Genomic DNA, 11,415 nt, shown 5'->3' on the forward strand with positions numbered 1-11,415 from the left:
CTGTAAGAAGAAACATGTTCAAACTAAGATATAGAAGACAATATACATGACCTGGTTTCACTGAAAAGTCAATACTATCGATCACATCACAGTTGGGAGAAGACCACCGCAGTAAAAGAAAATGGCAGAGAGTGAAAAACACCACTGAAGTTCATGACGGGATTAAAGCGAGTCAAGAATTCTCTAAGCTGCCAACTGTCCATGTCTTGTAGGGGAAAATGATCATCTTCAGTGATGTTATTGTCACTTTCTCCCAGTATAAAAGTGTATGTGTGAGGAGACAGAGGCGGGGAGGGAGGAGCATAGCAGTTAGTGTTAGTACATACCATTGCCTTGGAGCTAGTCAAAGGATAGCAATGCCATGGGGAGAGCAGAAGCAGAGGACAGAGACTAGTCTTACTCACTGAGCACATACAGCACAAATTCATACACAACACTAACATAACCTCTAACACTTCAGCTGAGAGACATTTCACAAGGACTATTTCAGAAACACTCAGCTTGCTTGATTGAAGCAAAAATATAGCCACTTAAAGGGGCAGTTCATTCAGAAATGAACATTCTGACATTATTCACCCTCATATGCTTCCAGACACACATGATGCTGTTTTTCTTATCCAAACAAGCTGTCAAGTTCCAAAAAGAACAAAAAGCAATATAAATGCATATAAATATAGTCATACCTCTCTTCTGAAGCATTTGATTACTTTTTGCGTCTATGCTGCAAGTTTGATGTAATGACGTGTGCTTACAAGACATGTGAACCAATGTCATTTGTTATTATTGATGTCAATTACATGCCATAGGAACCATATTTAATTTGAGAGCTGGTTATCAGTGCATCAACTTTAGTCTGGTCATTACAAAGATATCATTTCAGAACACATGGAATATAGCAAATTAGTCATATAGATAAAACCTGACAGACCACGGTTATTAAGAACTGTCATTGTATGGAAAATATCCATGTGACAGTTCTTTAAAAAAAAACCTCTTCTTTCAGTATATTTGGAATGACATGAGGGTGAGTAATTGGCAAAAACTTCATTTTGGAGTGAGCTATTCCTTTCAATTGTGACATGATCTGGTTTCTTCGGTACGTTCCTCAGCTGTAGACAAAACCAGTTACTGAAAAGAAAGCTGACAAATCAAATAGGACGTGTCTGGACCCCTTCAGCTGAGAGACATTTCACAAGGACTATTTCAGAAACACTCAGCTTGCTTGATTGAAGCAAAAATATAGCCACTTAAAGGGGCAGTTCATTCAGAAATGAACATTCTGCCATTATTCACCCTCATATGCTTCCAGACACACATGATGCTGTTTTTCTTATCCAAACAAGCTGTCAAGTTCCAAAAAAAACAAAAAGCAATATAAATGCATGTAAATATAGTCCATACCTCTCTTCTGAAGCATTTGATTACTTTTTGCGTCTATGCTGCAAGTTTGATGTAATGACGTGTGCTTACAAGACATGTGAACCAATGTCATTTGTTATTATTGATGTCAAATACATGCCATAGGAACCATATTTAATTTGAGAGCTGGTTATCAGTGCATCAACTTTAGTCTGGTCATTACAAAGATATCATTTCAGAACACATGGAATATAGCAAATTAGTCATATAGATAAAACCTGACAGACCATGGTTATTAAGAACTGTCATTGTATGGAAAATATCCATGTGACAGTTCTTTAAAAAAAAACCTCTTCTTTCAGTATATTTGGAATGACATGAGGGTGAGTAATTGGCAAAAACTTCATTTTGGAGTGAGCTATTCCTTTCAATTGTGACATGATCTGGTTTCTTCGGTACGTTCCTCAGCTGTAGACAAAACCAGTTACTGAAAAGAAAGCTGACAAATCAAATAGGACGTGTCTGGACCCTATTAATAAATATATACGTATATACTGGCTTTAAAATAAAATAAAATACAAATTTAATTAAAAGGGAAAAAACTAAATCCTCATTTTATCTAAAATATCTAAATAACTAAATTAAAACTTTCAGTAAAATATTTCATCCAAGGCAATTTTTGTGCATAATTAAACATCTCTCTCTCACGGTCATTAGATTTATTAATTTAAATTATTATATTACAATACTGCCAGAAGATGACAGATTTTCATATTATCAAAACACTTTCTTTGAAATTTTGATGGGAATGGTCAAGGTCCTAAGAGTGAGGCTCATTTTGGGGACGTTGCCAGCTGCCATGAAATAGACAATGTCTGGATTAGGTAACAGAGAGAGAGAGAACCCATTGAATTGGAGTGTTAATATTACAAGCAGTCAGTATTGCATGCATGCTAAAACAAACCTTCCAGCTAAAGCCCAGAAAGAAAACGATATACAGCAATAATGCAACAAATCCATATGGCACAGAATATCACATCAATAAACTAATTTAGAGAGCCACCATGAACATGGAGTGGAATGAGAAGATGAAAAGACAAAAAGTGGACCAGATTATGGTTGGGACATGAGGTATGGTATGAGGTAGGATCAGCAAATGCTGAAAAACCCAGTGAGAGTGAATAAGAGGCAGTCAGAGTGCAGAGACTGCTAGATTTGAGTGTAGTCAAAGAACTCAAGCTCATTAAAAGGAGGTTTATGTTTGGAGTCAAATACCCAATATCCAGTGGTAGACATCACTTCGGGTCTTGGGAGAGCAAGGAAGGGATGTTGTACAGCCCTGCCCTTACAGTTCAAACTGTCAAATGAGATTCACATCAATGCCCATTCAGCCAGAGTCCCTGCTGCTGCTGCTGCTTTTTCAAGCAGTGACGTTAACAAAAAAGGACCATAGATTTTTTTAAAAGCTTAGGGTTTTACCAATGTATTATAAAGGAAAATGCCATAAACAAATGCCTCCTATACAACGCTTAAATTAGTATCACCAGAATATTCACTAATATAATTTATCTCCAGCAGAATCAATGCAAATATATTATGAATATTCAATATACCACTTAGCAGTTATTTAAATGTATACTGAGGTCTTAATTTCAAATATCAAAAATGAAATGTCCTTTCTGCATGATGGGGTCAAGTACAAACAATGAATGATAGGTAGTATGCATGATCGTGACAATGTAGACAAGGTGAAGACCAGTGACAACACTGAAAACAACACATTTACAGAGACAAACACCTTAATGACAGTGAGAAGAACTAAGACAAGGCTGGCAGTGAGGGGTTTATGGCGCAGTGAACTGGGATGGAAATGTAATAAGACATGGGGGTGGAAATGGCTGAAAATGCTTCACCCATGTCTCCCTCTGAGCTCATAAAGTACATTCTGTCAAGAAATAAAAGGATTATAACGAGTCCTTCAGCAATTTTCAGGCACTATAGAGAGCAACACTTTTTTCCACATTTTTTTCAATGGGCTTGGTCCTGTGTTTAACATTGTTTTCCTTTTTTTTTTTAGCATAAAAATCAGCATATTAGAATGATTTCTGAAGGATCATGTGACACTGATGACTGCAGTAATGGCTGCTGAAAATTCAGCTTTGCATCACAGGAATAAATTACATTTGAGAATATATTAAAACAGAAAACACTTCTTTTAAATAGTAATAATATTTCACAATATTATTGTTTTTACTATATTTTTGATAAAGTAAAATGGTGAGCATAAAAGACTTATTCAAAAACATATCGTATAATAAATTATGTATTTGGGAAAAAAATTACAATAGAAAACTAATGACTTATAGTTATTGAATATAAGCATAAAAACAGCATATTCAAATGTATACAAATATATAAGTCTTTGGTTGGCTCTCTCGTGGATTTATGGATTATGGGTAGTACACTCTTAGAAAAAAACGTGCAAAAGCTGTCACTGGGGCGATACACTTTTGCACCTTTTAGGTACTAATATGTACACTTTAGGTACTTCTTTAAGGTACCAATATGGACTCTTTAGGTACAAAGGTGTGCCTTTTGAAAAGGTACCGCCCCAGTAACAACTTTTGTACCTTTTTTTTCTGAGAGTGTAGGGTAGTTTTTAACCATGAATTTGGCTTTTGTACATATTTAAAGAGGATGAAATATGGAGAAATGAAGCCCGATTTTTTTTACTTGCACCTGATGTGCTGTTTTCTAAAGTCATGTCCTATTTTATAGCTCTGGCATATTTTGTCCTGTGCTTGCTTACAATACAATAATCTCTAATATTTCCTGAGATTTAGAAGTTATGTAAGTCATGAGTACTGAGGGAGACAAACTGATTGATTTGATGCTGGTGTCCACAGTGGCTGTAATTTCAGTGACGGCTATGCTTCGGAATTATGTGTAATCCAAGTACTAATCATCAGGGGCCGAGAGGATGACATTGGTTATTTTTTAAGCAAAGCATATTAACAGACGACAGCAGCTGCAGTTATGATGTGCAGACTGTTTCTCATGTGTGAGTGCGTGTGCTCACCACAATAACAGAGACTCCAGGGGAAATGTTGCTCTGTTTCTGCACAGAGTTAAAGTGCTTTTTGAGTTTACCTGCTACCTCCATCTTCATATTGTTTTCCATTGCAGAATCCTCCTGTTGGTTATTGAAGTGGATTTAGGATAGGCCAATCTAATGGCGAGCAATATAACTGTGTTCACCAGAACATTCAGACTAAATTGTAGGTTTCAGTTTGAAAAATAATTTGAAGCATAAATCAAAACCACTTCCAATACAGCTCAAATGACTCAAATAATGTTTTATGAGTAAGTATGCAAGTGAATCCCTTGTGGCCAATCATGCCACATTTTGGTATATTATATCTTATAAATAGAAATCTGATACTGTAATGTAGCACATGCATTACCTAACTTGACAAAAAACATACACATACACACAGCACTAAACCTTTTCACACACATTTACCGTGACCCAGGGGTGAGACAGAACATCCTCCGCTGTGTATCTGGCCTCCACATTCACCTGCAGCATGTGACCAATCAACTCCTGTGCGAACACACCATGATCATATTTTCAATAAACAGATGTCAAGAAAATGTAATACATTTTATCATAAAAACAGAAAAGGTACACAAAAAGACAAAACAAATAGTTCCCCTTCAGGAACTCGCGCTGCATCAGAAACGCTTTGGGAACGTCTCTGTGTGATTTGACTATGCTCTGAAGCATGTGTGAAATCAGTCCAATGGAATGGCAAGATGTCATCTGATCTGAGGATCATCATTCTTGCCAAGAAGGTTTCGGCCAAGAAGTGCTGATGCCTGTGGTGCTGGACTTCTGAGGGCAGGCCCTCATTATACAGTGCCCGTCTCTCCTTATGCCCTCAGGAGATCGGTCTGTCAACCCTATCACCCGTGGTGCTTCAGGGCACAGCAGTCTAACAGTGAGCACAGCTCTCATTGTCCGCTCGGAAACGTAGTGGCTCTGGGAGTCTCGCATCCTCCAAGGAGGTTATTAGAGCAGTCAGCTTGGTCGTTCCCTGCTGGTCATCCACTTCAGGGCACCGAGTTGACTGCTTAAAGTACACCAGAGGTCAGTCTCGAGAGACTGATTGCCTTAATAGACCATCATATTGACGATTGGTTGATATTAGCTCAATCGGAGCAGATGGCTGTTTGGCATCGAGATGCCGTCCTCGCCCATATGAAAGAGATGGGGTTAAGGTTGAACGCCAAGAAAAGTGTGCTTTCTCCAGTACAGAGAACCACTTATCTGGGCAATGTGTGGGATTTGACCACGATGCAGGCACATCTGTCTCCTGCTCAAGTTGAGTCGATCCTCACAGCCGCAAAGAGGGTGAAGCTAGGCCAGTCACTCAGTCAAACAGTTTCAGAGACTGTTGGGTCTGATGGTGGCTGCATCCAACGTGACACCTCTTGGCCTGCTGTACATGAGACTCCTGCAGTGGTGGCTCAGAACCAAGGGGTTTTCCCTGAGGGGCAACTTGCTTCGCATGATCAAGGTCACACGATGAGGCTTACGTGCCTTAGTCATGTGGAGGAAGCCTTGGCCTCTGCCGTTTGAACATCTGAAACCTAAAATAAGTAGTATATGGTTGTAAACATTGAATATTTGTGATAATATGACAAGCGCTCAGCGCATCCGATCTGGCTATGCGCCAGGCAAAGCGCGAAAGCGGATTTAAATTCAGCAGTTGATGACGTGACCCAATTAAAGTTCTAATCACACCGGTGTGATCGTACGCTTCAGGGACCAGCCAAGACTGATCACACCGGTGTGATCGTACGCATCAAAGGGTTAACATATGTAGCAAGGATTGGAACATTCATTGACTTGAATTGTGAGCAACAACAGAGGCAATCAGTTGTGAATATAAGGGATTTAATAAATGAAACTATATCTAACATATAACTAACTAAGCAAAGTACATATATACAGAATGAAGCAAAGTAAGAAAAAGAGAGAGGAAAGAAAAAGAATGGCAGTATTTCACATCACTTAACCACAACCTTTGAAAATCATCAAAGAATCAAAAATCACCTTAAAAAGGGGCTGAAACTTAAACACGCATCTAAATAATTGTAAGCGGTTACTTGCATTGGTTTCGATTGCTGAAACACGAATCCTGATGCGGTAGATACCGGAGGTCTTTGATGAGTTCGTGAGGAGTGAGCTGGAAGTTTTACTTCTGGTTCTTCTGACGAAGGAAAAGTCCACAGCAACTAAAGTTACTTGAAGATAAAAACTGCCGGAAAATAAAACTCAAGAGGAAGATCTTAAGAGACTTGGAAAGGTGTTGTCTCAAACGAAGAGGAGTTTCTGAGCAAAGATTATTTCGGGCTAATCGCTTTTGAGGGTTCCTATGCCCACCCCCTTTTGGGTGGAATGGCCAATCAGAGGCATGAATTTTGAGCGGGAGAAACTTTCTTTGTCTCTTGTTTATGGCCCATTTGCATGTTTATTGCTGGTCTGGAAGATTGGTGCAGTTTTACCCCAAATATGCTACAAATAGTAAGATGCATTTCACGATCACATAGTGTAGATCATTGTTTGAGGAATAAAGAGCTGATCATTTTGATACCAAGAACGAAACATCTAGAAGATCTTAAAGCAGAGATACACTCATATACCTGAATATAAGCATTGAGAGTCTAACTAATACAAATAAAAAGTTGTAACTAGGCTAATACAATAGGAAAACATACAAACAACACATGCATATACCAGATACAATTATAACTGATTAATTATAGTCTAAATAAAGAAATGTCTTTATGTGTGTGTGTTTGTGTGTGTGTGTTAGTTTGCATGGTCAGCCAGGCCCATTGTTGCCTGACATCGGGGTCATTTACAGCTCTTTGGGAAGTGTTTGAAGTCAGATGGGGGAGATGATAGTGGGGGGGACTGGTTAGAATCTCCTTGATGGCGAGGAACCATTTGGCAATTTAGACCCCCATACAAATGTATAGTCTCTGACCAGAACTGTAATTTATATGCAAATGTCAAAAGGCTAAAAGGGTCTCTTAAGCCATAAAACCCCAAAGATCATGCATGATTCTACGCAGACGCTACAGTGGGCATAGCTCATAGCTTCCGGTATCTCAACTGAGGTTGTTGAGACCATACTCCAGTCCAGAGCTCCCTCCACAAGTAAACTGTACTCTTTGAAGTGGAACCTTTTCTTGGTGCGACATCCGTCAGCTGGACCCAGTCAACTGCCTGGTTGATTCAGTGCTGGACTTACTGCAGGAACAGTTTTCCGCAGGGTTAGCCCCCTCCACCCTGAAGATGTACGTGGCAGCCACAGTTGCTTACCACATCCCCCTGGGTGGTCAGTCATTGGGGAGAAACCCGTTGGTTACACATTTCCTCCATGGCACGTTGAGGCTGAGGCCTGCTTCACGCTCTAGAGTCCGGTCCTGGGATTTGGCCGTGGTCCTAGAAGCTCTCTGTAATCCTCCCTTTGAACCCCTTGAGGAGGTTCGGGAAATTTTCCTTACAGTTAAGATCATCTGATCATCTCTTTCCTTAAGAGAGTTGGTGACTTTCAGGCCCTTTCTGTGGCCCCTTCTTTTCTGGAGTTTGCGCCTGGTATGGCTAAGGCATTCTTATACCCTAGGCTAGGGTATGTGCCTAAGGTGCCCACCGTGGTTCTATGGCCCGTTATGCTGCAGGCTTTCTATCCTCCTACCCTTAGGGACCCAGACCAGGAAAAGCTTAATCTTGTTTGTCCAGTCAGAGCACTGGATGCTTATGTCCACAGAGCTTCCCTGTGTAGGCAGTCTGATTATTTGTTTACTTTGGTCCGCCCAAGAGAGGTCTCCCGGCAACCAAGCAGACCTTAAGTCGGTGGATTGTGGATGCAATATCTTTGGCTTATGAGTCCACTAACCTCCCTTCACCCCGGGGGTCAGAGCGCCACACTCTACTAGAAGTGTGGTAGCCTCCAGGGCCTTTCTCTCTGGGGTGTCAATGCATGACATCTGTAACGCTGCAGGCTTGTCCACCCCACTTACGTTTGTCAGGTTTTACAACCTTGACATGGGAGCCACTCCTGGCTCCTCTGTTCTCTCATCCTAGTTGTATAGTGTTCCACACTAGGCAGGAATTTGTAACCATGGCGGAGTGAGTTTTCTCATTCCCAAAGCGTTTCTAATGCAGTGCAAGTTCCTGAAGGGGAACGTCTCTAGGTGACGTATGTAACCATGTCTCCCCTAAGAGAACGAGACACTGCTGCATGTGCTTTTAAACTTCCTGCTCACCACGTCATCCTGCTTATGACATCTCGCCATTCGATTGGACTGATTTCACACGTGTTTCAGAATGTGGTCATGCAGAGGCATTTCTGATGCAGCGTCTCGTTACATAACCTAGCAACGTTATTTTAAATCTTTGTGCTTTAAGTTAAAGAATGATGGAAAGTGAGGACATACTTCAGTGAATCCAAACTTCAGAAAATGACTTTTAGTTTGTAATTTAGTTTGTAAAACATTAGTCTTAGCGACACATTTAGTCTCAGCCCTAATGATCTAACGTTTCTGGATTATGTTCAGGCCCAAACAGAATCTGACTTTTTTTTAATAATATATATAAATACATTTAAAATATAATATTCTATATTCTATATATAAATATGTTAAATATAATATTATATATAATATAATATAAGATACTGGCCTGATTTCCTAATAAAAAGACCATTAACACAATCTAAAAATGCTTACTGCTTGTCCACATTTGCACACACAGCAAAAATTCTGTCATTCAGTGCAGAATAATATGTTAGAAACCCAGCAAGCAAAACAGTTCTAAAGCTGGATGGGGTGAATGTGAGAGGGGGAGGATGTGAATGAGATTATATAATAATGTGAGTAGGATGAAACAGAGTAGGGTGCAGTCAGGACAGAATATAGCATAAAGAATGAAGGATGTTAAGGTAAATGGGTGAGAGTGTGTTTAAAGCATGCTAAAGGAATAGTTCAGCCAAAAATGAAAATGTGTTGCAAATTTACTCACTCTCACGTCATTCAAGATGTAGATGATTTTGTTTCTTCATCAGAACAGATTTAGAGAAATTTAGCATTACATCACTCACTAATGTTACTATATGTTACTAATGCTACTCAACTCTGATGAAGAATGAAACACATCTACATCTTGAATGGCCCGTGGGTGAGTACATTTCTAACAATTTCGACTTTTTAGGCAAACTATTCCTGTAAGTGTTGCCAGTGTGTGTTTGTCTCCACTCACTTTAGCAGAATCTGTGATATTGTCCCAGAAGGGTGATGGGAACTCTAAACGCCCCACTAGAATCTGATCAAAAAGGTCCTCCTGGAGGTTATTCTCACTACAAAAACAAATGCCAAGCACACAGACAATAAAAATATATATTTAATGTTTAACAACTGCTGAGAACAATACATACAAAACATGAGCAATATGAACAACATGAGACTAAATATTAGATTTTAAACACTGTAGATTATTAACACGAAGGACTGAGCAGGTACTATCTTGTGGTACCTGCGGAAAGGTGGAAAGCCACATAGGAGGATGTAGGTAATTACTCCAGCTGCCCAGATGTCCACTTTTAGCCCATATCTGCGGCGATGCCCAGACAGAAAGACACAGTCAATAACATTCAGCCCCCAGTATTTTAAAGGCTATTAATCACAGCTATTCATGCCATCACTTTAGAAAAACAATAATAAATAAATAAATATAATAAACGATAAAAAAAACAATGCTGATATGAAAACAAAACAATCAGTGATTCTTACCCTGACTCTGTTATGATTTCTGGGGCAACATAAGTAGGTGTTCCACAAACAGTGTAAAGCGGCCCTTCAACCACTGTGGCTAAGCCAAAATCACCCAACTTTAATGACTTTATACCATTAGGGTACTCACACACCTACGACACACATAGTGAAAGAGGTAAAAGGATTATTTTTATCCACCCAGATTTACATTTTTTCCTTTTGACATACCTTAAGTCATTTTCCACAAACAAAGTGCAAAGTTGTTTTCTTCACAGGTTTTGTATTTCTGTACTGCTGTGTATGTGTTAAAGATGTGTGAACTAAAGTATTTTCAGATTTATTGTCTCTGTGCAGAATGTGTAGGTGTATATACCTGTATACTGTATATTTAATGTCTCTTTTGAGGATATGTTTGACTGCATATATAAGCGTACCAGCAGATTCTCAGGTTTGATGTCTCGATGGACGATACACATTCTGTGCAGATATTTGAGAGCCGCCGCCAGGTTGAATACCATTAATCTAGCATCTCTTTCAGTGTATTTTGTCGAGGAGGTGATTGCATCAAACAGATCTCCACCCTGAAACACACAGATGGCAATACAAATAACTAAAAATCTCAATCCCTGTATTTTGAATAAAACACACTTTCACCCAGAGGTAACATGTTTTGGCCTTTATATGGGCTAAGTGTTTGATCAATATTGAAAGCGGCCATTTAGTGCAATGTTGCTGACAACAATACACAGAATTTGTAATGCATTTAACTTTCCTATAATGCAGGGTGTATCTTATTTTATATTTGGGGATTTTATTTAATTGTGAAAATTATATTATATTATATTATATTATATTATATTATAATATTATATTATATTTTTAGTTTAGTTTAGTTTAATTTAGTTTTTTTTACATAAACTACTGGTCAAAAATTAAAAAGACATTTATATTGTTGCAAAATATTTATATCTCAAATAAATGCTTTTCATCAAAGAATTATACAATAAATAAATAAATAAAAAATCACAGTTGTATCACGGATTCCACAAAAATTTGCTGAAAATAGATATTCAGGAGTTACCATATAATACATTATATTACATTAAAATTACATAATAATATATACTATACTATAATATATATATATATATATATATATATATATATATATATATATATATATATATATATATACATACAGGTGCATCTCAA

At 38.4% G+C, this 11,415-nt stretch overlaps 1 protein-coding gene across 7 annotated transcripts in view; it reads right to left on the reverse strand.

The window, feature by feature from the left end:
- LOC107598728 (serine/threonine-protein kinase DCLK2-like) overlaps window positions 1–11,415 on the reverse strand; it is a 53,809-nt gene that overhangs the window by 3,056 nt on the left and 39,338 nt on the right. For 2 of the 7 annotated variants that reach the window (XM_016290141.1, XM_016290139.1), the window contains 6 exons: window positions 10,638–10,784; window positions 10,222–10,355; window positions 9,965–10,042; window positions 9,692–9,788; window positions 4,883–4,963; window positions 4,439–4,552 (listed from right to left, as the gene is read on the reverse strand). In XM_016290141.1, coding sequence (XP_016145627.1) covers window positions 4,439–4,552; window positions 4,883–4,963; window positions 9,692–9,788; window positions 9,965–10,042; window positions 10,222–10,355; window positions 10,638–10,784 — 651 coding nt within the window. Of the gene's footprint in view, window positions 1–326; window positions 340–4,438; window positions 4,553–4,876; window positions 4,964–9,691; window positions 9,789–9,964; window positions 10,043–10,221; window positions 10,356–10,637; window positions 10,785–11,415 lie in introns of all 7 variants that reach the window. The other 5 variants (XM_016290140.1, XM_016290138.1, XM_016290144.1 and 2 more) reach the window with 4 other exon arrangements.

This window comes from Sinocyclocheilus grahami, unplaced genomic scaffold, assembly GCF_001515645.1.
Source record: "Sinocyclocheilus grahami isolate Dianchi unplaced genomic scaffold, SAMN03320097.WGS_v1.1 scaffold255.1, whole genome shotgun sequence".
In the NCBI taxonomy this organism is placed as follows: domain Eukaryota; kingdom Metazoa; phylum Chordata; class Actinopteri; order Cypriniformes; family Cyprinidae; genus Sinocyclocheilus; species Sinocyclocheilus grahami.